The sequence below is a fragment of the Coturnix japonica genome, chromosome 13 (genome assembly GCF_054131305.1).
Source record: "Coturnix japonica strain WE chromosome 13, WE-NBRP24, whole genome shotgun sequence".
NCBI lineage: Eukaryota > Metazoa > Chordata > Aves > Galliformes > Phasianidae > Coturnix > Coturnix japonica.
The window spans coordinates 17,110,088-17,137,066 of NC_140675.1; the positions used below are offsets into that span (position 1 = coordinate 17,110,088).

The following is a 26,979-nucleotide window of genomic DNA, read 5'->3' on the forward strand; positions in this document are numbered from 1 at the left end:
AGGTAAATGTGGAGCAGTTGGGTGAGTTTGTAGGTTTTTCACTTTTCCTGTTTTTCTTAGAGGAACTAATTCGGTGACTGCAATGTTGAGGCAGGCAGTGTCCTGGTTCAGTGTGAGCAGCTGGTGGTGTTTGTTCCCTGCCTTTAAATGAGCTGGTGGATTTTATCATCGGGGTGTTAATTCTCATTAGATCAAAGTGATTAAGCGGGCTGGGTCACCTGAGGACAGAACCATTGATGCTGGGCAGCCCAGAAAACAGCTGTGTCTGAACACTGCACAGGTTACTTCAGCTATGGCCACCCGAGCTCCAGGCAAGTAACGATGTCTGCCCGGTGAGGAATACCAACCCTGGCACTGATTTCTTCTGTATTCTACAAACTTAAGCTTTCCTAATGGCAGAGTAGCTCTGCAGATCGTCCACATCGCGGGTACCAGTGCCACCCGCTGGCAGTTGGCAGGGATGGTATCCACATTTCTGCGCTGTAGGCGTTAAGGCAAATAGAGGCAGCAAGTGTGGGCTTGGGGTTTTTTTTTTTGGTAATGGCCATTGGGTTTCTTTGTTTTCTTAGGGCACTTAAAGCCCCGCTGGAGCCGGATCCCAGCCGGGCGGCTCCGCGGCTCCTCATGGCGTCCTGCCCGGCCCGCCCTGTGCCGCCATGGGGCGCTGTGTGCAGGGCGGGCTGCGGATCCCTTCAGGTCAGTAATCGGGAGAGAGGACACCAGACGGGGAAAATCGGCTGTTTTAGTGTTGAAAGTTGGAGTTTGTGATGATTTTATATGAAAGCTGCAGGGGTAAGTCGTATATTACTTCGCAAAAGACACAAGTCGGAAGCTTGGCTTGTGAGCAGCTGAGCTCGGCCTCTTTCCACAGGTGCGCTGGGCACGGCCCTGCTCCTCCAGACGGGCTGCAGGGTCCCCTGCCCACCATGTGCTTATGGCAGCTTAAATCGCCCAAAAAACTGAATAAAACAAGTCCATCTGATAATATCAGGTGGCTTTTGTGCTCATTCTGCTGGTTTGATAACGTAGGCTGCTGTCCTGGCATGCATCTTCCCCTGGGGATGCAGGGCGTCACGGACACAACACTGCTTTGTCTGCATTGTTAACGAGAACGCGTTTATTTTCTTATCTCATATGTAACACAGTAACGAGGGTTTCATAACTTAGCATTTCATCAATAAATAATCAGCTTGCCCTGTGCCACCCACAGCCCTGCAGGGGCAGGTCACGTTCAAGGAAGAGCAGAGAGAAGCAAAACCCTGACGGGGTTTAGTGCAGAGAAGGCAGTGCTGCTCCAACAGCTGCTGTGGTGGGCTGCAGTGCAATGGCAGGTAATGCTGTGTCTGCCTGGGCAATGGCAGGTAGTGCTGGAGCTCTCACTGGCTGTGAGGGCAAATTCCAGGTGGATGAGGTGAGGGAGCTGCAGAATCAAAGCAGAACCAAAGCCTGCTCCAGTGTTTCCCGTCAGTAGTTCTTCACGTGGAATCTTACGCCATTTGGAAACAGACTTGACAGCATCTGGCTGTGTTGACTGTCCCTATAGTCTTTTATATCTGTAAATATGAAATTGGCAGTACGGGCAGTAATGGTCTGCGTCCTTGAAGATCCTCACAAAGAGAGGTACAAAGCAACATCCAAAGCAGCACCTGTAGATAAAGAGGAGATGGGTGTGTGTTGAATGAGTTACTAACTTTTCTTTCTGTTGGCTCCATCTGTTTTTATTCCATCTGCCATATCTCTTCATGAATCCACTTCTTTCTGAGATTCTTTAATATTTAAATTTTCCTCCCAGGTATTTGTCTTCATTACTAACATCTTGCGTGGTCGTCTTATTCTTTATTTATTTGCAGGTTGGACTCAATGATCTCTTGAGGTCCCTTCCAACCCCTACAATTCTGTGATTCAGAACCCAATTCTAAATTATGGTACTATGGTAATGTTGTACTGATTTTTACTTGTCTTACAAGGAGTAATAACATAGTTGGTTAAATGTCTGGCAGCCATGATCACAGACTGACTTCTTAGGAAGCAGGGAAGAAGGGCAACCTGTCTACACATGCATTAACTATAGTTTAAATTGTATTGGACCTACATTTGTAACCTTCTGCTGTGAGGAATCTGCGCTGTATATGGAAAAACTTACCCAACCATGCACAGGCTGGTGCACAGGAGGTAGGACAGTTTGCCCAACCTGTAGGTGACCTGTGTGGTGATGTGCTGGCGGCAGTTAGGACATATTGTGGATGTTGGTCTGCTTGAGAAGATTCCAGCTACGATGATCGGAGGCTGAGACACCAGGTAGACTGAGTTGAGTTTAAGAGGAAACGAGCAAAAAAGATGAGAAACCTTTTACAAGCCATCAATTTTTAGTTATATAATGTAGGTTCCTGAAATGACCAACCTGTGATACTGTTATTGACTGAACTCATGATATCTACTCATAAGGACATGCACTGGGAGCTGCCACTGGGGAACTCCACAGTCAGGCAGTGTCTGCTGCCTGGTGGTAGCACTGAGAGCGTCTTAAAGAAAACTCCACATTTGTTGACTTTAGAACCAGCAGCGTTCTGTTGCTCTTAGCAGTAGAATTATGAACGTTGTCAGAAATGTAGTTCCCTGGCACTTACCGGGCGGCTCGACGGTGGCTGTTTCTCGGTAGGAGTAAGGTGGGGGAGCAGGATATTCGTAGCCCCCTAAGGGAAGAAGGACAGTAAGATATAACAGTGGTCAGCTCACTTTCCAGAAGGTTGGGCTGAAGGTCTGCAGTACCTCTAACTGGGTCCTTCCAGTGGTTACCACCCTTACTAATAATGTTTGGAACATTTTTTTTCTAGTCTGATTTTTCTTTTTTTCCCCCCAGCTTCAAGCCAAGGAATTTATTTCATGGTACCTTCTGGTCTGCAGACAAAGAATTTTTTTCCTCCTGTTGAGGGTAAGGAGCTGGGGAGCTGGTGACTGAGTCACCTCAAGCATTTTCAGTTCTGTTGCTAAGGATGCTCAGACTGAGTGTTAAATGAAATGAATGAGCATTTAAAACCATTCAGGCAGCCAGCAGTAATAGGTTTCCTGTGATTGGTGTGTTATGGCTTGGTGTGTTCCTGGAAAGGAGCTGCTTCCTTGTGGCCATCTGCACACCTCAGTGTTAGATGTGTCAGGTGTCCAATAGCTCACAAGTGAGGTGTTCTGTCCCCAGCCTTGCGTGAGTTCCTTGAGGAGCTTAGAATGAGGCCTGGGAGGTCTTTGTAAAGAAAAATGTGTGTGGAAAGATCTGGTCAGGGTAAAGCGCTCTGTGACATGTGAAGTTTAGCTACTCTGTACTGCACCTTCTGACCTCCATTCTGGTTGCTTCTCCAGCCCTGTCAGTTTCCTCAATAGCAGGAAGGCTGACATCTCATGTCTTTCAATGAGTGTGAGCTCCAGCAGGCAGAAGACAAAGGAGCATTGTGAGATACTTGTGTAGGTGTGGGAGCAATGCCTGGTGTCAAAGCAAAAGCCGACCCAGCTGCACAGCAGTCACTGAGTGGAGCTGCCAGCCCTTCAGCTGTGCCAGCCCCCACGGGGTGAATGGGGAAGGGCCCAGGTGCTACATTTACTCAGCTAAGGAGGGAGGGCAGCTCTGGGCAGGAGTACGAGGGAAAGGGCCAGTCCTCTGGAAAAGCAGATGGCAGGTCCCAGCCCTGGGTTTTATATGCTGGCACAGGCACATTCTGAGCCCCTGGTGTTAAGGCCAAGTTGGGCCTTTTATGAGCTGCTTGAGTTATGCTCCAGAAAATGACCATTGTTTGCCACACAGCCACCCAGAAGCTCTTTCCATCCACACTCAGCAAAGGCTGCTTACCCCCTTGGCTGCAGTACTCAGGCGCAGAGGGTTCTTGACGTGCTTCATACATAACCATGGGGATTTCTGTGCGTCCCTTCTCACTAGCCATCTCTGGAGTTCACCTGCCAAAAGTAGCACAAAATAACATCTACAGTCAGTGGCTCTCAGTCCCCTGTACCTGTCAATGCCTCCTATAACTCCTAGTTCTTACACTCAGATTCCACTTAGAGGAAAGCTGGCAGTTCTCTTATTCCGGCTGTTTTATGAACCGCAGTACAGTCAGTTACTGTTACAGTTCCAGGTGAGGCAGATGAGGAGAAGCAGAAAATAGAATCTTTCTTTGCATTGGAAAGCTGACAGCATTTACCAGCAAGCATGGTGTTTGGAGCGCTCACATTTGTGTCTGCGAGTGTTACCCTTACAGAAAAGTTAATGTGGTTTTCTTTTCTGTGGACTGTCAGAATAATCAAGAGGGGGAAGGTTGCACATGCAACCACCTGCCAAAAAACCCTTCGTGTGTCATTAAATCACAGCATGCAACTGTGCAACCCGTGGCAATTTGGATCTTTCAGCAGGTTATTGTGCAACTTCATCATCATCATCACCATGACCAGTCTTGTACTGTGAAACTATTGTCTCATCATTGGCATGACGGGCGTTTGTTGGTCAATATCATTATTATCTATGACTGTGCTACCTGAGGCTTGAGGACCAGGCTGCAAAGTATGTGTGTGTTGCAGGTGTTAGTAGACACTGTTCTTCACAGTCCAGGAGAGTGGGAGGAAGAGGATACAGCTGGAGATACGTGTTGTATTACTGTGAATAGAATGGTGTTAATTACTCTTAGCTATCCTTTGATCCACTATTAACTGGCTGATTAATGATTTGATAAATTAATGTTAACAGTAGGAATCGCTTTGCAGAAGAAAGTTATGGCTTTACATGCAGGTCAGCAAGGAAGGGTGATTTGGGGGAGGAAAGGAACCAAAGATAGAATCACAGTTTGGGTTCAAAAGGACCTTAAAGCCCATTGAGACCAACCCCTGCCATGGGCAGCGACATCAGATTGCCCAGAGCCCTGTCCTACATAACCTCAAACACATCCAGTGCTGGGGCATCCACCACTCTGAGCAGCCTGTTCCAGTGCTTCACCAGCTTCATCATTCTCTTAGTTTAAAGCTATTTCTCCTCTCTTGTCATCCAAACCTGGTTAAATGTCCCTCTAGTAGCAGAATTAATAGCAAAGGTAGTAAGGGGGATGGCATAGAGGGAAAAAAAAAACAGAGATGAAGCATAGGCCTTGTTATGACTGAAGAAGTTGGAGAAGATGGCTAAGATATGGATTATTTAGGCAGTGGTGAAATGTGTATTTCAGCGTGCTCGGTGTAAAGAAACTAAAAGGCTGGAAATGTTGGATGTGTTAATAGGGCGTTGGTGAAGCTTTATGAGAATCCCAGTGAGAAGACACAAGGAAAGCTGCGAGTAAAGACATCCTGGGTAAGGCATTGAAGTTCAGGTCACTTAGAAGGCTTCCTTCTAAATGGGTTTTGCAGGAGAGGTTTTTACCTCAAGTGTTAATTGTGCCTGTCTCTTCATAGCAAACCAGAGCAATGAGAGCCAAGGAAGGGTAATGAACTGTAGAGAAGAATATCTCAATAGTAACTATGATAATAGACAAATGGGTGTTAGACAGTGTTGATGACCGTGGTCTGTTTCTTTGGGACGAGCATCAGTGGACAAATGTATTAAGAGTGTCTTCAGGTTTTTTAGCTTATTGTTAACCTGGTACTTACACAGTACATGCTAAATACTGGGTGTTGTCATTTCTGGTGACGTTTCTGCTGAATTAATCTCACTCATTGTAAAACAGGAACAAGAGGAAAGGGATTTTGAATTTCATCCAGTGACTGTAAGCCCAGGCAAAAGGAGGGAATAATAATAATAATGGTTAACATAGCGAGCTCATTGCAAGTTAACAGCTGAATGCAAGCAAACACTGACTAATCCCTGCTCCACCCAGTGAGGTGTTAATGTAATAGCACCAGGTAAGTGTACAGGGCAGGAGGTGCAGAAGAAAAGCCAGTGACTTCAGTGAATCAGCAGCATGAGCCAGGAATGGTGTGGGAGTCCTCATTTGTGCTGGGTCTTGCTTGAGCCGTGGAGCACTGAAGCTGTGGACCATAGGCTGCTGCCCTGGATTTGGGTTGCTTTCAGCCTTTTATTTGCTGTTCTAACAGTGCTGCATGTTGGGATTGAGCAGCTGCCCCAGAGGATGTGAGCCAGGAGCGGGATTTGATCCTTGCAAGTCCTTTCCAGCTCGAGGCATTCTGTGATCCCCAGCTGTTGCAGGAGCTGCTTCTCCCCTCCTGCCAGAAGGCACAGGGCTTGGGCAGCCTCTGGGCCTGAGTGCTGTGCGTCTGGAGTTCCAGGAATAGGGTTTCCTGGAGGGTTTTCCACAGCTCAGTAGGCCCTTTTGTTTAGCGAGTGCTCTCAGCTCAGTTGCTGCTGTACCTGTGATGTCTGAGAGCACTCTGGGACTGTGAACACCTACATCTGGTGTTATTGCCATGGCTTAGAGCTAGAACCTTTCTCAGAGGGGATAATCTGCTGGAGATGTAGGAGAGTGTTACAGTGTTAGGAGCGCTGAGGGAGAACAAGGCAAGAACTGTCAGGCAGCGGTTCCTGAAGAGTGGAAAGTGTCCTATGAGCTCCCTTCCAGAAACCAGCAGCGTGCAGTTGGCCCACACTAGATGCCAAAGGAGGTGATGCAAGTTGTCCTGTCTGCAGTCACAGTGAGCGAAGACGGCTCTCATCCAGGGCAGAGCAGAGCCCTGTGCACTCCTGACATGGGGGCTGGGTTTATCTATAGCTTTCAAGGTCGTCTCAAGCAATTACAAACTACTTGACTTGCAGGCAGGAACAGTTACAGGGATGCAGAAACAAGTCTGTGCTTTCTCTGTTGTCTCAGTCTCTTCTGCATATGGGCGGGATCAGTTTGCACTGGGAAATAAAACATGCTTTAAGTTCAGTGTATTTTAAAACTATAAAATAGAGGAAAAAAAAATCACACCTTGAGGTGTGTACATAAAGAACCCATTCAGAGAATGAAGGTGCAAGGTCTTTCTGTTTTAGGAAGGACGTGTCCTAGGGGAGGACAGGCAACAGCAGTTACCATCCTCCTCCTCTGCGTTCACTCCAGCTCTCAGTTCAGGTGTGCAGAGTGGCATTCATTGAGCCAAGCAAAGCTGCTGAACTGCAGAATTCCACGGCAGGGCTTTGCTCCCCAGCACTCACCAACATGTCACAAGCCAGTCATCGTTTCGTCTTTCTAAAGTGTTCTTTGCAGTTTGATTTCAATTTTGAGAGGAATATGCTTTTCCTACAAGCACTTCTTCTAAAGTGACAGCGTGGCAGTGAGATGGAAGCATCTGTGAGACTGGAGAGCCCCATGGGATTCGTGTCTGCTTCAGTCTGGGTGCAGCTCAGCAGAACTGGGAAGTACTGCAGACTGATTCAGAAATATCACTGTGTGAGTGCTGTACATGTTTGCTTTGTAAGTATCAGCCTGTGCTGATGATGTGTTTACAGTTTGACTTGAGGAGCTGTAGTTCACTGCAGTACAAATTCCTCTCCATTGAGATTCTATGATTCTATGAGAGGAGGCAGATGGGATTCAGCAGATGTGCCTGTATTGGAGCCCAGGTAGCTCTTCCTGTGTCTGTTCTGTTGCAGTTCTTTGTCAGCAGTGGATTGGCCTGATAAAAAACATGATGTGGCGCTTTGGTGAAGACTGGTCAAGATTTTCTAATCCCTTTTGTATTTAAGGGAGGCTTTTTTAGCAAGAAGGTTCATTGTTGGAGCTGCAGCCTCCAAATGAGGTTTCCAAAATGCTTCCAGGAGCCATTAGTGATGCTGGCCTGCCTCTATTCCAGCTGTAGTGGTGCTGCTCCTGGGAGGTGGTTGTGGATGTGATGGCATCCAGAATCTTAGGCAGGACAGGAAGCAGTGGTTGCATGAGGAAAATACTGGATGTCTCTTCCAGCTTCAGCTTATGCCAGAGTGTGATTTGACATTGACTTCAGTAAGAGCCAGTTCAGGGCCAGAACTAAATGGGATGCAGAATTTGTAAGGGATCATTCTGTGATTCCGGTATTTGCAGTGTAATTCCTTCAGAAGTTTTCTGTTCTGGAATATTAAAATACTTCAGGAATGGCTCTGCAGATTTCATGGATGTTTGGAGGTGTAGCAGTGATCTGATGGTCTGTGATGATGGTTACAATGTAATGTGCTCTTGTTGTCCTGCCATCATTAGTTCAATGTGTTCTGTGGGCATTCAGCCCTTCCACCCGCTTTTATGAAACAGTTTTGATTCCTACTATTGTAAGGAGTGACCATAAAATCCCATTTCTGGCTTGCAGTTACATCTGTGGCTTGTATAACATTGAGTGCATCGGTTTTTTTTTCTGAAGCAGTTATTTCTCATTTTCAGTCAGCGATGAAATGCTGAATTCCTCAGTGGAGAGGTCTTTTCTCATCAGCCCCCAGTTTGTTGCTTATGGGAACATTTGCAGTGTGCTGAGGCTGTTCAGATGTTCAGGAAGGAATAGCACAGATAAACAAAGAACTGCGGAGCAGCATCCAGGTATGTTTATTCGTGTTTCTAAAATAGAAACTCAAAACAGGACAGCAGGCAGCAGATTAAAAGTTGGACATAGAGAAGTATTCAGTGCCTGAAGTAGGCATCTTGCCTGTGAACTCAATGAAGGGTGCTTGGCACCTTCTGCTGCTGGCCCTGAGCAGGCAGCTGCATACTTGGGTGTGCAAATAGCAGCTCGGCCTGGCCTACATGGACCCACACAGCTGCTGGCATTTTCTAGTCCTATCCCAGTCAGACTTAGTTGGGTTGTTCCTTCATCAAGGGAGTTGTACTCTGTAATCTAGTACACCTTCTGTTCCTGTTGCTCACAGCACTACGCTGTGTTTCTTTGTCCTCTGATGTCACTTTGTACTGAGGAGCTCCCAGCTGTAGCTGCATTTCCCAGTATTATTCTCTGAGCGTACTGCTGAGCAGTGCAGTGGGTAGGAATTGTCACAGCAGTTCTCTCAGTTTTCTCACTCTGTGCAACAGATTTTCTGCTTCCCGACATGTCTTCATTCATACGTTTTTTTGCCACTCCCACATTTCTGTCCAAACTACTAATTAAAATACTAAATAAGCTCTGTCACTGATTTCTGTCTGAACCTTTGATGTAAACCAGATATATCCCTTAATACCTGCTCCTTAATTTGCTGTTTGAAGCATAATGCCTTGCCTTCACAGGTCAGCTTCACTCACATTTAAAGGGCCTCTGTTCTGAAGGACGAGGAGAATTGGGCCACGAGATTGCATTAAAACTTCTCCCTCCCTAATTACTGTTTCAAAAATAGAGTGTTAACCACGAAAAGGAAGTGCTGTCCGGTGTTCCATGCATTAACCTGGGCTGAGGTGAAATAAAGGACGGTTTCAGATCCTGTTCCACAACAGTGACGATGAGCAAATTAATTACTCTTTGTTTTACATACAGAGACGTTGTATCAAGAAGGCGCTGTGACCATTCTGCAGTGACGTCGTCCAAATTTGGCTGTGGCTTGTCTTAAAATTTGAGCAAGCAACAGAGTATAGAGTATATGCCACGTTTAGATTCTTTCTTTGTCCTCCATTGACACCGTTTTTCATATTTCCTTCTAGATGTCTGAGCTGAGGGCAGCTTACACAATTGCTTTCAGCACTTCATTGTTACCTTAACATTTGATTATATTGCATCTTTTCATTAGATTCTTTTATGGATTTACATTCAATACTGACAGCACTAAAGCACGGGTAGCTGGCATTTCATTTATAACCAAAAAAAATGATGGCCATAGCTTGTCCTTCCACCGAAAACTGATAAGACAGCATAAATAACGTGTCATGTAGCATCTGGACCTGGTCTGACAACTCTTCCAAAGTTATTATGGATAACGTTAATTTGAGGAAAGCAGGTGTGTGCCCTGCTGTGTGTGACATAAGCCCTTTCTGATGGTGCATCCATTTGACTTTCTGTTCTTATTATTGTTCTCATCTTTACCTTATAAGATTGTTTTCCTGTTTTCCATCTTTGGTCTGTTCTAGGAAATAAGCAAAGTACCCTAAAAACAATCTTTGCCTCCAGATTTCCAGATTGGGAAAGCCTGACAATTCAATCACAGAGTTAACTTTTCAGCCAAGAGCCACAGCTGTCACACTCCCTGAGCTCCCTGTCTGTCTCAGTCCTCGCCATATCCCTGTCGGTATTTCATAAGGAATAGTATTGATTCAGAGTAATCAGAAAGCTCTTACCTTTAGGTAACTCTGGCAAGTTCTGGGAGCAGAAATGCTTTAAAAGTTGATCAGTTCATCCACGTCTTTCCAATGCAGCTGTGTCTAGGAAAGGAAGCAGCACACACGACCAGTGACATGACTTGCCAATGTGCCTCAATAATGTATCTGGCTGAAGAAGCCAGCAAGTCAGGTTAGTAGCTGGTGTATAATTATCACAGCCTACAGCTCACACCTGCTGTGCCACAGGAATGTGGTGTGACAGGCTTGCACTGGAGTATTTCCCAGGTAGTTTTCTAATATCACATAAATTTTACTTCATGCTATCCTGAAACCTAGATGCAGACAACTAGAAGAAGCTTGGGAATAACTTGGGGGCGATGGAGCGAAGTGTATGACCTAACCCATCGCATTTATATCCCTAACCATCACAGGGACTTAAAAAGCCATTGGTGCTGTTGAATCTGGGACTCTGACGTTGTGTTCTTGGTGTCAGAGATTATTTTCAGTTTCTGACTGATAAAGTCTTGATGCTTAGATCAGCAAATGTGTATGTGCAGGGTAATAGCCATTGATGCTGCAGCTGTGGTCTTGGTGACTGGGTTTGTGGCTGAACTTGGCTTTTTGTGAAAGCAGCGCTTTATCTCAGTGGTGGGGTGACCCTGACTGGCCACCAGACCCCCACCCAGCCACCTTTCCCTTCTCAGTGTGTCAATGGGAAGAAGTAATATGGAAATGCTTGAGGGCTGAGGTAAAGACATGAAGTCATAAGTAAAACAGACTCAACCTGGGGAAAATTAATTTAATATATTGCCGGATTTCAGCTTCTTCAGCATCCTTTCAGTAGCTATTGCAGGCATCCACTACAGCTATATCCTTTGACATTTAACCTCATGTATGTCTTCCTGTTAAGTACAGACATCTCCATTTTTGCAATTTTTAGTCATGCCCATGGAATTGATCTTTCTTCTTCAGTGACAAAGACCAGAGAACCCTTCCTTAAGAAGATGTCAAAATAATACATCTCCTCTGAGCATTTCCATTTCAATAAAGCAGCATTTTAATGCCTGCATTCAAATTAAATTGTGCAATAATACTATTGCTGACCTGTTATTCCTTTTACATGAAGAGAATGAAGGAATGGATAACGTGCTTGACGTTGCACAGGGAACCTGTGAAAGAGCAAAGACTTGAAATGCAAATATAATAGGATTAGCCAAGGTTAATGTCTGCCATCCCTTTGTGTTTTGAATTAGCCTAGAGACAAAGCTCATCGGGGGAATCTGCCATTGTTCTGGTGGTGGTTAAATGTAGATCACAGCTCACAGGTAGAGCTGAAAATTGTTCTTGACAGTGAAGAGCAAGAGTGCTGTACGTAGTCCTTTGGGTCCAGCTGAGAGAGGCAGGTGATGTGCTTCCACACGAACATTGGCCATTAACAGCAAATTGTCCATTACCAACAAAATCTCAGTTTCCAAGACTTTCCAAGACCCAGTGAGTCAAGGAGCATGAAAACCTGGAGTGCTCAGTGCTCCACTCTGTTCTTCGTTCACCTGTTGCCAGTTTCTCAATTGTATCTTAGTTGCAAAACAGTTTTGCTGATCATTGTGCATTCCTGACCATTAGAGGTCAGGGTTTCCTGCCCTGCTGCAGCCCTTTCTTTGAGGAGGTTTTGTCCAGAGGTCAAGCAAACAGCCTGACTTGAAGTGGTAGTACAAATCTCCAGAGTAAAGTGGTATGTTGTGCTCTGGCTGCTGGGAGTGCTGCAAACGGGCTCCTGTTGAGGAGAAGCCATTGCACTCAGCAGTCCTGTAGTGCACCTGGATGGAAGAATTACTGAGATGTTCATACTTGGGGAGCCATAGCTGCTTTACTTCCACTCAGAAGGTCATTTGCCAAGGTCAGAGCACCCTGTCTGCAGACACTCAGGTGACCACATGTCTGTGCACACTGCTGCCCGCCATCCTGTACTTCTCACCACAGCTGCTGATCACTGCCAAGTGAGTGTTGTCCCAATATGACAGGTAGGATCTGAGAACACTGATGTATTTCTTCCCTTATTGTACGGGAGGGCAGGACCTGGGCTCTTAGCCAGGGCTGACCTGGTGCAGACTCTCCCCTTACATGTCTCTGTGCTTTCTGTGCCATGCAGATGCAGCCATTAACAACTCACTGTTCGTGTAAGATACAGACACTGGCATAAAGTTTTCAGTCACCAGTTACTTCAGATACAGTCAAAAGACTTGGTTTTAGGGTGGCTGTAGTCGGTTATCAAATTCAAACTTGTGTGGCAGGATATTGGGAAACCACATATTTTAAATAAGATGCTTTTTCTCTGAACGTATTGTGTTTTGGAGGGCACAGAGTTTAGATTCAGCTACAGTTCCACTCTTGTTTGCATATACAAATGTTAGCTTAGTAATTACATACATTCTTCATGTTTGTTGTGAAGATGGTAATCGCTGGCCCTGAAATCTTTCACTCCTTGCTTCTCAGTGTCTGCACATTGCAGTGGGAGACTCCACCTCTAAGAAGGACACGCTGTGTGGAGAAGGGGCTCATTTCTCTGGGGTGGGGTGTCTTTCCTTGCCCTTTTTTTCACCCCTGAAGACTAGAGGGGAAAAAAGGTAATGAAACCCTGAGTGCTTCCAGAAATGCTCATGCACAAGAAATTCTTACAACCGTGTAGGATGGCTGAAGTGCTGAAATATTTAAGACAACTTTAATGCTTAACATGCTGTTGAGCTGATGCTTATGAAAGAACCTGATGCTGTTTCAGCTCCTAGGGAGCCAGGCACTCACTCTAAAGATGGATCCATTTCTCCTCTTCCAAGTAACTCTTGGCTTCTGTGTTCTCAGATTTCCAGCCTTTATTGCAGGTGGGATGGGAGGACACAGAGATGCTGTTTTCTTCATGCCATGTCTGCCTCCCTGGCTGCTGTGGGCACCCAATGATCTCCTGATGGTTCTTCAGTCTGTGGGGGAAGTGAGTGATATCGAACCTTTGTTTACCTGCGTGTTGTTGGATTTATTTTGCAATCTTAATTGCACTGTTTATTCTAAGAGTGTAATACTTAGCGAAGAGAAAGATTGTATCAGTCTCCTGAATAAGTATGTCAATCGCCTGAATATCCTGTATGCTATCAGGGGAAAACAAGGATGTAATAGTCATTATAAGTGAGTCCATCAGAACTGATTGCTTTCCCTATCATCACAAAGGATTGTTCCATGTTGTTGTGTGTAGGAGCTACACTGACATTCATTTGGATTTCTCCCCCACCCTCATTTTTGCTCGCAGTCTTTCATGTGATGGGACAATTGAATTCAAGATTGTTTTTAATGTGTGCAGTCGATTACCCTAGATCTGACTGTAGAGCTTGTTAGCATGCAGTTAAGATCAGAGGGATCACTGTACTGCTGCGAAACCTCACCCTGCAGAGCTGCTGGTGGAGCCAGAGCACTTCTGGTACTGAGCCCATCTCAGGTGTGTAAGGCATTGCAATAGGGAAGTTGCCCCAGTGGAACATCTCACCCAGGGCTGAGAGCATCCCAGGGGCACATGCAGGATAGAGCACACACCGGTTGCACTGAACCTTTGCTAGGGTAGGGCAGCTGTCTTGTTTTGTTCAGGCCTTGCTCAGGTCGTGCATGAGAGCAGAGTGAGACACAGTGGCATTTTCTGTATCCACTGACTTTAGAAGGGCCTCAACCAACTGCTTATACTGTGCAGTGTATCATATACTGTACAGTGCTTATACTGTGCTCCCCATGTTGCAGGTGGATGAAGCTGTGAGTTGTGTTCTTCCTTTTGTTCCCTTCTCGATAGTTTGTGTGTTCTTTGATTCACAATTGTTTTTTCTCTTGCTGTGTTTGTGTTCAGGATCTACCCCTGTGGGCAGAAATGTCTCTTAGGATGTGACAAAAACATGGTTCAATCTAGGACTTCCCAAAGACAACACATACTTTATATAGTTTCTCTAACACCAGAGAATTAATAATGAATGAAGGTCTTTTCCTAACAAAGCAGCTGGCTATTGGCTTGGAGAAAAGGCTGAACCAGTTACACAAACGAAGACCTGTATATGGCAGGAAATATATATTTGCAGTCAATGGATTGTGGAGCTGACAGTATTTTGTGATTCAAGAAACCTCAGTGCCTGTGAACATTGCTGCTATTACATTTTGTAACCATAGCACAGATAGAAAAATATTCCTTTCCCGATTAAAATGCCGATTTACTATTGGTGAGCATACAGCCTAATTACTAGGAACCTACCTGTCCTGTTTGGTGCCTGAATCCAGCATATCTCTTAGAACATTCATTACACAAGATGGATAATGGTGACTCAGATATGAAACATCGTTCTTTTCAGATAGGATCTAGAGATGTGTTGCTATAATATGTGAAGTAAATGTTTGAGTGACACGCTGCACATAGCTCAAAACAAAGCAGAAACCACATATATGCAGTCATTTCCAGATGAAGTTATGTGCAAGGTGACAAATTATATGTGGGTTTTTTCCAGTAATTTTCCTGTTAAAATAAGATGTATAAAATGGAAACAGCCACATACCATACAGGAACCTGAAAAATCCACATGTGCTTTGTAAATAAATCCCATCCAAAAACTCATTCACCCCTGCTACCAACAGTAATATTTCTGCTTCCAACCTGGACAGGATTTCTGGAAGTTGGTTGGGAACTGTGAATTTACCACGTCATGCCTGGGAGTAATGGGCCAAGGCAGGAAGAGCTGCAGCAGAGAAATCCTTCTGTAAGAATTAAATTGCTTCTCCTGGTGATTATTACACCTTAATCACTGCTAGACCCCGGACAGCAAAGAAATAGACTCCTAAAATGGAAAAAGCACAGAATAGAGAAATTTCCTGCAGAGAAGACGGAACTTATTTTGCTGACATGACTGCAGTGCTCACATTAGTGGTTATACAATTGGGATATGCTTGGCATGTCCAAGAGTTGTAAAATTCTCTGCTTGAGTTTATTCACTTTCTTTCTTTTCAGTAAGATGGACGGGAGTCTGCAGAATTTCTGTCTGTGTGCTGCATGCAGTGAAGCTGCCTTGTGGACCATCATACTGATCCCAGAAGGAATGAGGCTGGACTATTTGCCCTTAGGGGCATTTTTGAAAGTTAGTTATAAGAATCCATAACCAAGTGATCAATGTCAGCAGTGAGGTGCTGGAAGGAGATGAATGATAGAGCTGTGTCGCAGGCCAGGGATGTTTCTGCTGTAAGAAAGAGTATGTGGTTGAATGACTGAATAATTGTCTAATTACAGACTTTGGCACGGTCAGAGGAGTGAATAACTAAGTTGTCCTTAGAACTCCTTATTTTAAATATTGAAGTTTAAAAGGTGATTGAGCATGCTTTAAATAGGCCAAAAATACCTGTTCTTTTTGCAAAGACTGCTGAGTCAAGGCTGCAGACTAGTTGAGTGCAATGAAAGTATTTTACAGGTGGCTTCCTATGGCTCCAGCAAAGGATCCTGCCATACAAGAGAAGGTCACTGCAAATGTATTGGGTACCACAGATTAAAAGAACATCGAAGGCACAAATACATGGAGTCCCATTGTCTGCTGCCTCTCAGAAGAGGGCGCTCATGTCCTCATATCAAGGAGGAGTCAGGTGGGTGCTGCCAGGACTCATGCCCACATTGATGGGGGTTCTTCCAGGGGATCTTGAGTCACCTAATTAGCTGGGTAAGTAATTAACGTTGGTCCCAGAGTGGAGTAAGGCACTTCCTGGGAACATACTTGCAGCTGGAGCACCTAATGGCCATAGCATAGATAGCTATTATGAGATTTTGTGTTAAGAGAAATGGAAGCAGGCAGTTTCTTTCTGATCAAGACCAGAGACTGGGGACAGTGAAGCCAGATTCTCCTGAACTGAGTAGGGAAAATATAAACTGAAGAGAACTGAATAAATTACCCACCTATTTGTTGTATTTGACTCAGACAGCTGAAGGAGCTTCTCTTGTTTAGGAGATTTGACTGAGAAGCACTGAAAGCGTTTAGAATTATAGACCAGGATCATTAACGTTGGAAAAGACCTCTAAGATCATCATGTCCATGTGTCAAATCATCCCTTCCATACCCACTGATCTATGTCTCTCAGTGCCACAGCTCCACGCACAAGTAAAAGAGAATATGACAGTAATATGTAAAAAGCAAAGCTGCAACAGTTGAAAGCTAAAGTACAGATTAGTAATACATTAATTATTGAAATCAGTATTGTATCAAAATGGAAATTCAGGCTGAAATTGTACAGATATCAAAGCACTGTCGGTGTAGGAAGAGGCTTCAGAACCCTGATGTTTCTATGGTGCCACTCGTGTGGGTTCAGCTCGCCCTGCAGCTGGTTTACTGGGTGCTGCCACCTGTAGTCAGTGTTGGTCCAGAGCTCTCTGATTCGCTGAGTGACAGAACAATGTACGTATTGTCTTCTCACTTTCAGAAGCCTCAGGTTTAATTATGTTCTTATGTGCTATGCTGAAATGCCACCTTAGTGATTTTACAGAATAATTCGTGAGGACTAAATTTAAAAATAAAAGAAAAAAAAGCCAGAGATATCTACTTAGATCTTTTATCAACAATTCCATCATTAATATAAGGATAGAAAGCAGTGGTCAGTTACAAAGTCCTTAATCTTGTATGTCCTATTGCATGCTACATAATAACTACCATTTGAAAGCTATGAATCCTTTCCATCACTGAATTCAAAATAGCCCGTTCAAAGCTCTGTGTAGGGGTTTTGTTGTTTTGTTCTTCTTTAGCTCAAGTTGAGGTCAGAATCGATGGTCTCTCATGATCCTTTATTATTTAGGCACCTTTAAAGTTATTTTTGGATTTGATCCCAGAGCCCTCTCACATTGGGATGACCCTATTCTTCAGCCTTGTGCAGCAGCTTGGGCTATCAAGTCCTAACTAATTAAAATGATCCTGTCTTACTTTACATGCAGTGCTTTCCTTGATGGAAACAAGAGACATGATAGCTCACCTTAGAGGAAATTACTCCTCTGCCTGAAACAGTTTCCCAAAGCCACTGTCCAGTAATGTCCAGGTATTTCTCAGGCTGTGAGAAATACAGAGCTGTGCCAAGAATGACTTGCAGGGAGTTAAAGGTCTGCAGAAGCAGTACAGGAGATCAGAGAGTGAATTATCCCGAAATGAGCTGTAAGTAGGATGGTTGTTAAGGTACTTATTGTACTGTAGAACTTTCTTAATGTTCTCCTGTCAGGCTGGGAAAACACATCCTTATACTGGTGTGTGACTGAATTTAAAAGTCATTTGTGCTTGGTGGAGTAGTTTAAAGCAATTTCCTGCTATTTCTAGTTTCAGTCCTGCTTAACTGCTGAAATCCTACCCTCTGTAATGCAGTCGTTATTCTGTAGGTAGTGTGACATGAAAAAGCAGGCACATACTCTGGAGAGGTTGCTAAATGTCATCACCGTGGTCAAGTGAAATGGTATGGAAAGAAAGGAATTCTACCTGTGCATAGCTTATAGCTGCCTGGGTGTTCTCTTAAATACAGGAAATTGTTCTGACTGGCTGAGAAAGCTGTTCAACCTTCCTTTTGTTTGGTGACAATGAAGTAATTGAAAGCCACCACCCCAGGCCAAGAATTCAGGCATCCTTAAAAGTCAACTAGGCCAGGTAGTCCAATAAGCCTGGAGACTGGGGATGGTGCTGGCTGGCTGTGTGTGTGAATGTGTGTGTATAAATGTGTAGAAACTGAAAGAGAAGGCAAGAAGTAAACTGAAGAAAGAGTCATTGTGCTCTTAGCTGTGCTCTTCTGTTGAAGGTCCTCTAAGATGTTAGCCCCAGCAGATGGAGATATCGCCTGCATTGCAGAACCAAAACTAATTGGGTTGCGTGAGCATTGGTAAGAGGCAGCATTAGAGAAAGGCATCTTTGTGCCACTGAGAGATGGAGTATTTCAGTTCTGCAGTTACGCCAAAGTTTTGCAGCCTCTGAAGTGCTGAAATGTCATTTTCTGTTATGTTTGGACGAAAAAAGAAGATATAGAGAACAGCTGTGACAGGAGTCAGCTGGAGTGAGTTGTGCTGTGCAGTTGGTTAGGATTTGTTTGAGATGAAACAGAGCCCTGAGATGGGCTCCTTGGCTTTGAGTCACTGCTGAGCAGCCCAGTCCCACTGCCACCACCTGTCTGCGGTCCTTTTGTGATTCAGGCAGGAAGGAAATGCCTGCGTCATAGCCCCAGTGTGTATACAGACAGCTCGTATTTTACTTGGGAACTAGGTACTAAATAGTCAATATATTTTTACATAGAGATATATCAAGAATCTCTCTGCTCTCTACTTTGCATCTGTGTGCAAATAAGGGTTGTTAGCAGAAGTGGCAAAATCTGTTCCTACTAGAAGAGATCTGTTATTTGTCTGTGCTCCATCAAAGGTGACATGCTGCTGACATACGTCTGCTGTGCATTCTTTGTACGAGGATTTCATTGCTGTCCATGATGTCCTGTTGCTTTTCAGATATTTCTGACTAGCAGTAAGATAGGCCAATGCATTGAGAACCTCAGAAATACTACTAGTTTTCATCTTTTTTCTCCTCAGTTTCAGCTGATTGATACTTTCCCATCTGCCATTGCAGCCTGTCTCTGGATTGTTGCAACATCATTCATCAGCAGAATTAACAAAGCCCAAATGGCATGAATGACAACAGAGAAAGACCCAGATGTTACTTCATCAACACTTCTGCATGGGGTGATCAGCCACGTTCTGCTCAGTCTCATCAGCTCACTGTTTCGCTCTAAACAAATGGTGTTCCTGCATTGGGGTGCAGCATGGGGCTTTGTCTCAGGGTAAAGCAGTGTGTGGAGGGCAGAAAGAAAGTGAGTACATCCAACCAACCTACTGCAAGATTTCCCTTTTTATTGTTTAGAAATGAATTTCTTGGTATTTCAGTAATAATGTAGGTGATCACACAGGTGATCAGGAGATCTGTGGCTGGAGAGTTGAGATTTGGATACCCTGAAGCCAGGGAATGTTGTCATTGGCCTTTCACATGCATTCCTGACAAAGTCACACAATGATTATAAAAACTGTTCCGATACAGAAGAAAATAAGAAAACACAAAGATTGTTTTCTTCATTGTTGGGAACCTGTATGGGAACTGTTGAGTCCCAGCCTGAAGCACTGATTGAGCACCTTGTGAAAGGACCCAGTCAGACCTGGGAGCACAGGTGAAGGCAACTCACCTGAGTGACCAGAAGGGGTGGAGCCTGGCTGCACCTCCCTTAGGCCTCATTTAAGGGCTGGATGCTGCTGGGGAAGGACCTCTGGTTGGAGATCTCTCCCTTGTGGAGTTTTCCTGTGAGCCTCCATCTTCAGAGAAGGGTGAGCCCTTTTCTTTTTTAATGCCTTTCCATCCCACAAGTTCTTCTGTTGTTACACCTCCTGTATCACCATTCTATCACAGTGATCTTTCTGATTGCTACAGAACCCCATACCACTGTCATGTGCTCCTTCTGAGCCAGCCAGCTGCAGCAGTAGTGGTACAGATCTTCTGGCTTAAGTTTGCAACAGGATTTAAACATTTTTGGAGATTTTTTTGAGTATTGACATTGTACTGTCGTTTTGAGCCTGCAGCACCTAATACTGTCTGCCACTTTAAAAGGGTTTTAAGGGGCAGATGTGCAGCATCTGATCAGTGAGGGATGGCTTGTGTCCAGAACACAGTATACACAAAGAGAAAGCTAAAAGCAAAAGGCAATTTCTGATGATGGTTGTACAATAGATAATGTGTTTAGCCTTAATTGTTTTTACTGTAAATGGAGCCCTTGAGGGAGAGCTCACATGAGCAGTTTCTCAGTGAAGTGTGGAGCCATGGGATAGGTATGGTTTTAAAACCAAAAATTCATGCTCTGCTAGTGAGGTTTTCAATCTTCCAGAAGGCAGGAACATGGTGTGCAGCAGTGGCAGGGTGAATGTTCAGTTGTTACAGGGATGTTGACTACAGAAGGCCTCAAAATAATGACAGAATAACAGCAGAACTGTAATAGTAACTTCCCTGGGTAAAGTACACCTTTAGTTTAAGAGGATGGAAAATCTGCATCAATCTGTGCCATGGAACGCAAGGTGAAATCCTTGTGAAATTGTGAAATCCTTTCCAGATTCTCATAAGGTATTTCTAGATTAAAGGAGTTAAAAGCATGAGGAAAGCTATGTGGCTGTAAGAGTGAGAAATGGATGAGATTTATGTTAAAAAAAATAATTCAAACAATGTATTCTTATACTTTCCCACTGAAAAAATATATATACACACACACACATATATACTTTTTTATATATATATATATATATATATATATATATATATATATATATATATATATATATATATATATATATATATATTCAGTGGGAAAGTATAAGAATAGAACAGAATTCTGACTGGTAGAAGGAGAATTAAGTGTAGAAAACTCTGATGAAAGAAGGCATCCTTATCTTGCCTTTTCCTTGTCAGCTGCCATGATGTTACAAACACTCCTTTTTTAATCTTCCTGCTGCTTCTGCTCCTTCTCCCACCATGGGGATAGGAGGTGGGAGAAGCCAGGACAGAGGCTGGTGAGATCCTGAGGGCTCCAGCTGCCTTTGTAAGCAGAAGCTGAACCTTTAAAGAAGCACTTTTCTTGAGCAGTTCTCTCCTGAAATAGATATAGGCAGGAAGTAGTGAAATGGATAGAAAAAGATTGGCTGCAAGGTAGCTATTTCCTGTTTGCTTTATCTGTTTGAAACAAAAGGGTTGGAAAGTATTTCCTTTTGTTGATGATGGAGTTTGTAGTCATTGCTGGGAAGTGTAGTATGTTTAATGTCATCACAAGGGCTTTTCTGTTTCATCAGTGCTGAGAATAACTAACCAGCCCACCCTGCTGCAAAACATTGCATTGGTATTGCATTGGTGCTACAGTAGCTTCTGCAGAAAGAAGGTCACACAGAGCAACATAGTAAGTACTGACATTAGCCAGCACTAATTAAAGAAACAGATTAGTTTCCTGGAAGAGCTGTAGCACCTTCACTGTTCTAGATCCTTTCTCCAGTAATGACTGTGGGGCACTCTCAGTGTATATTCATCTAATAGACTTGGAACAGGCTGAAAATTTGTGGGTTGAGATAAAACTTTACTAGGACACAAAAAAGGAAAAGGATAATAGTTATGACTCTGTGTGTGTGTGTATAGTTGTTGCTGTCCTGGACTTAACCAAAAGGGCAGCACAATACTCTTTATTGCAGAGCATTTTAAAATAAAACACAGCTACATTTTTTCCCAATCTCTGTTCTGTTCTGCAGTTGAAAAGTACAAAATGCCATAAAAACAGCCTGCAGAGGTTGTGGAAAGTATAAACAATCTTCTTTTGTAAGAGCAAGCTGGATTTACAAAACCTGCAGCACCACTGTTTATTGAGTGGGGTGACAAGCCAGATCAATCCTGTTACTCTTGTTGTAAGAGAGGGTTTTTTAATCCTTGTATAGAACATTCTCCTATTTCTGCAAACCAAAGTTCTTCCTTACTCTCAAACTGTATTTTTGATGCCTTTTGCGTCACCACATAATAAATCCCTTTTGTTGTTCAGATATGCATATTTGCATCATGATCTAAGTGTCAAATGTAGAGTATAAAACTCTGAGCCCAAAGGAAAGCTGTGCTAATGTGCTATCATGGTTAAACTTGTATCCATGGGGCCCACAGGAGAAATGCAAGGGAGGAGAGCACTGTTATCTGTTAACTTTGCCATCCTCACTTTTTTTTTCCTCTAGCTGTTGAACGTATTATGAGCATTGCTGGGATCCCAGTGGGAGACTACAGAAATTTTATAGTTGTCTTCAGTGAGAGCAAAATAATTTCTGGGGGTCTATTCTCTGCATTGAAAGATGTCATAGAACTCGACACTTTGCCAGGGATATGGGAGAAGTGGGCTTTGTTCTGTTCTCCTACTTGAATGGATTTGAGCCTATGTCTTGCATGTACCACTCTTCTGGATCTGAGTGGTCTTCTGTCATAAAGCCCTCTGCCGTTGCAGTTCCCCTTGCCAAAAGTGAAGTAATTTTATTAATACCGTGTGAAAAGAATTAGAATATCATCTGTTGATGAAGGGAATTTCCCAGATGAATAGAATCCTGCACTCGAGACACTCTTTGGGTGACTTGTGCAGCCTGTTTGAGTCAACAGAGACCAGCGGAGAGGGAAGCACTGAAAAATAAACAGCCTCATCTCCCCTGGGAATCCCCTCACTTGAAAGTTCTCACATTCAGCATCAGTATCCTGTGCTTTCAGGGGAAAAGCACCACCCTCCTTGGGTTATTGTTTTGCAGAAAGAAATGGGATAGATATTTAGCTCTTGAAAAGAGGGAGGGTCAGGAATCCTAATCAGAGGAGGAACATTTGGCTGAAAGTACCTAAGTTCAAGAGGTGACTTAAGACTGTCACTTACTTTTTATATTACATCAGCCCATGCAGTCTCTGTAATGTGACCGATTCCAAAACCTGTGGCCAAACTCAAAACCTGTGTGTACTTTTATGTGTATCCACTGCATGGTTTGTACATGCCAGGTCTGTAAGAAGTTGCCTTTTAAATAGATGTTGTTCTTCATATGTAGAACTTAACACCAGTCCGCTACTTACCAAGAAAGAGTAAGATGCCACCACCATGGAAGGTGTAAAGAGAACTCGTTATGAAAGTCAGTTTATCTCAAAGCAATCTACGCTTCCTGTGGCTTCAGCATTCTTTTAATGGAACAGGCTGGAGAGTTTTGCCCATTTATTTCCTAGCAAGTATAGTTAATTGCTGTTTGGTGTGAGAAGCATCTGCAGGTTTGCAGCACTGTCTGACTGCACTTTCTGAGGCTGTTCTGAGTTGTGTCTAAAAAAAGAATTGATGTGGTGGATGAAGGCCATGTCTGATGATCAACTATTGAAACCTGGCAGGCTTTCAAGAGTGGCAGGTCTGCTTGCTTGTGAAAACACCCTTGTTTGGCCAGAGATGACTTGTTAGTTTTCAAAGGACTTGAGATAATGTGTACATGAGATTCTATATCTAGTGTATTTTAAGAGAGAATTAAGATAAAGATGCAAGCAAGGAATGTTTTGTTGCTTATATCTTGTAGACTAGAACAAGTAATCATACATTAAGAAATGTAGTTGGAAGAATGCATTTGTCTTTCCCTGGTGTGGGAGAGAGAATGCTAATGGGATTGATGCCCAAAATAAACACAGATATTCTAAGCCATATATCATAATGGTCATAAATACAGGAAATCATTTCTTGTTACTTGGATGATAAATGCAGTTTCTGCTACAAACTTCTGGGTACATGAGTACAGAGAACTCTCTATAGACACCAGGATATTGGAGTTCTGTGCTGATTTCTCCATCACATGTTTTTCTGTCTGTTTTCTTTCACTTAAAAGTTCTCATACTATGGGAATTTTACCTTGTTGCTTCCCCCCCACCCCCCAAGAAAATAATTCCAACTGTTGTAGTTTTTTCTTGCTGGACAGATTGTTGAATTTGCTGCAATAGTGTTTTGGAAGAATCTTGCTGCCCAGTCAAGTCACACAGCTCATAAGAGCTAGTTGTTTTCTGAAAGAAGTAGTAACCTCAGCCCTAGGGATGTAAAGTTATTTATACCAGTTTAATGTTAGCTATGACAGAATCCGATGATGCTGAACAGAGCTCTTTGTAGGATGTGAAGTTTAAACATAGATGTGACCTCTCTGCAGTTTGGGTTCTACATAGAACAGATGGACTGGGAAAAGAGAACGTTCTGAAGATGGCATTCAGGTTAGAGAGAAGATCTCAAGGTGATTTTGCAAAATGGATTTCAAAGGTCACCTTCTGGACAGTCACTTTATTGAGAGGGTGATCTTTAGACAACAATCATCATTTTGTTACCTAGTGACATATTTGAACTAGTGCTCAAGTCCCAGAAAATGCTACTTCCTATGGCCCAGGAGAGCAATATTTGTAGGGTTTATGTGGCAGATCATAGGACCGAGAGCTGAAATGAGATTTTCTGAAAGGCCATCACCTGGCCAAGCATTACTTATATTTCTTCCCTATTCTATTATTTATATTAATTATGTACTATTGCATTTTAATACATGATATTGTTCTTTACTAGTCTGTCAAGAGGGACAAAGCAAGTGGGATTTACATCACTGACGAATCTCTTTTCATGTCAGAGTAAGAGCCAAATGGTTTCTTTTACCCTTTATTTACAACACAAAGATTGAAATACCTCTGCAATGGATGATGGAAAGATCAAGACACTTCATATAAGAGACAACACTCAAAGTAATGACTGTCTCTCGCTAATAACAGAACTATTATCATTTAAACTCTTTCGTGTAGAACTTTTCATTGTCACATTTCTCTAAAACTTCACCTGTTCTGAATTTGTAACCAAATCTCAATCACCTGCGTGTTGCTGCAGACTTCTTCCTCCCTCTGCACCTGGTTGCCTGAACTCACCACTGAACTCACTGTGATTTAGCCACCTCATAGATAACACAACTGTCACGTGAGGTGATCTGCCTGTAACACATTTTCTGATCTTCCAATGGAAAGTTTTTTCACTACATTTTGCTATGCATTAATTTGGACAGAGCCCAGCTTCCATCTTTTTTTCCTCCTTTTTCTTTCCTTCTGTAATTAGGTATCAGTATGGCATCATTTTGTATTGCATTTTCATTATCGTCGTTATTCATCACTATGAATGATGAATATTGTCATCCAATGTGTGGTAAAATAAATGTATTTAAATAGCTGCAGATAATGCAATATGATACATGTGTTATATTAGTCGAAGTTAAAAAACAGTCATCTTTTGTTCATCACATCTTTCAGCACTAGTAAAATATGAGTCTATTTGATCCTGTTCCAACTTAAAGTTGGAAATCTGTTGAACAGCAGACACTTTTATGTTTTGTAGTGTAAAAAGTTCCTAATTCAGTGCTATATACCAGAAATGTGTGGTATTTTAGTGTCTATAGTGACATTCTATGAAGATAAGAGATCTGAAAGAACAGATATGAGACATGAATATTAGGTGACTGCCACTGGACCAACGAAGAGATGACCTGCCTGACCCTAAAATACTGGGCAGCTGAGGAATTTCTGTCTCATTTCATTAATTATAGGATTCTGCTGCATATGGCAAACATAATCTGTATTTAGAAGGAGCAGAACCTGAAAAGAAGCTAAGCAAGAGGAAAATATCAATGTACAGAGACTAGATGGACCTGTTCACTAACAACTCCTGCATTGGCATGGAGTCTCTTCCTTTTTAATAAGGTTGACAGAATTTCACCTGCATGCAAATCATGGGTGGAAGAGACTGACAATAATTTAGTACAAGGAAAGGAATGATAACCATAAGAAGATAAGCCTGCCAGTGGCCAGCTCTTCCTCTGGCCAATTAAGTGATACCTGACTACAGCTCAGAACTAACTTACTTGCCAGCTAACTTACTCCTTGTCCGTGACACAGTGTCCCACATGTGGCTGTGAGGGTATGGGACTCATTTCTCATCCTACTATTAAAAATGCTCTGGATATTATAATAACTAAGTCTGAGGACTAAATCCTCCTCCTGAAGGAAAGCTAGAAAGATGTTTGGCTGAGTTCTCATTGAGGAAGTCATGCTAATGCTTCTCTAACTGTAAAGTTATGGCAGTTGAGGCCTTTGTTTTCATTATTTGAGGGTTATTTGTGTTGTAATTAGTGTTACCTGAATTCTGGATCCTAAGGAGATTTATGTTTTGAGAACATTTTGTTTCTCTGTCCCTGGTGCAATGATTTATCTGAGAATAACAATGATGTCCTCATTTCCTACACTTTGCAATCTGAATAGAAGTCATCTCAAGCACGATTCAAAGTTACAGATGATTAAGACAGTGAGAGCGCACAATAACTTGTCAGAGACTGGCTATGAAAAAATTGATCTTATGAAACAGGATGACTCTATCCAGTTGTATAGTAAACAACTTCCAGTGAAAGGTGAATCACATACTTCAGTTTGGCATATTGGTGTTGCAGTTTCCAGTCAGCATTGCAGCTGGATGTGAGAATGTAAAGCACAACAGAGCACGCTGAACTGAGGCGTATTTTGTGTGCCACATCTTAAGGGTATTTTTCCTCCTATTCTCTGCAATTTGATTGCTCTTATCATTAAGGACCTGCTTCTTATTTCCAGGCATGGTTCATTCATGTTCAGCCTATTCTGCTTTTTGCTCTTGTAGATGAAATAGTTCCAAAAATTGGTCCAGAAGCAGGAACTGGGAATCCTCAGTGGTGCAGGAAGCTGTTGTAAATTAACCCATGCTTTTCTAATAGCAGTGTCCAGTATTCACCCTATGTCAAGTACCTGCACCCATCTAATTGCTGAAGACCTCTTCAAGCTACATCATCCTTGCTGCTGTACATGAATGTATTTCACCCACCTGTACTTAATGAATCACATTATCTGATACATTTCCCCCCTACACACTCATTTCCTTGTCTTAAATTTCATAAGTAATTGCAGTCTGAATACATCAAATGAATGAAAAGTGGTACAGTGTTGCTATTCTATCCAGAAATCCTTCTGTTTTTTCTTTTTTTTCCCATTAGGATTGCTGATGAGACTGCTCTTGTCTGTGCAACAGCCCGGAGCCATGTCTCAGTAAGCAGAGGATCAGTTGGCAGGAAGGGGGAGAGGCAGAAGAACCCTGTGTCTCTGCCACCTCCTGTCCTACCAGCTGTGCCTTGCAAAACCACACTGACAGTGGTGCCTCAGAGAGG

The 26,979-nt window shown here is 43.1% G+C and overlaps 1 protein-coding gene and 1 long non-coding RNA gene across 3 annotated transcripts; one reads left to right on the forward strand and one right to left on the reverse strand.

Annotated features, from left to right (window-relative positions):
* Positions 1 to 1,096: 1,096 nt before the first annotated feature.
* On the reverse strand, positions 1,097 to 10,327 carry LITAFD (LITAF domain containing). 2 transcript variants are annotated; one of them, XM_085514773.1, is made up of 5 exons: positions 10,179 to 10,327; positions 3,839 to 3,942; positions 2,628 to 2,693; positions 2,144 to 2,303; positions 1,097 to 1,646 (listed from the first exon to the last, which is right to left on the reverse strand). In XM_085514773.1, the coding sequence occupies exons 2-5, from the start codon at positions 3,927 to 3,929 to the stop codon at positions 1,538 to 1,540; spliced, it is 426 nt and encodes a 141-aa protein (XP_085370899.1). In that variant the 5' UTR covers positions 3,930 to 3,942; positions 10,179 to 10,327; the 3' UTR covers positions 1,097 to 1,537. The 2 variants fall into 2 exon arrangements, with proteins under 2 accessions (XP_085370899.1, XP_032303584.1); XM_032447693.2 differs by lacking the exons at positions 2,628 to 2,693; positions 3,839 to 3,942; positions 10,179 to 10,327 and adding an exon at positions 2,402 to 2,484.
* On the forward strand, positions 2,671 to 26,893 carry LOC146758704 (uncharacterized). The gene is made up of 3 exons (XR_014934100.1): positions 2,671 to 2,758; positions 2,861 to 2,932; positions 26,809 to 26,893. It is a non-coding gene; the product is annotated as an uncharacterized LOC146758704 (long non-coding RNA).
* Positions 26,894 to 26,979: the final 86 nt, after the last annotated feature.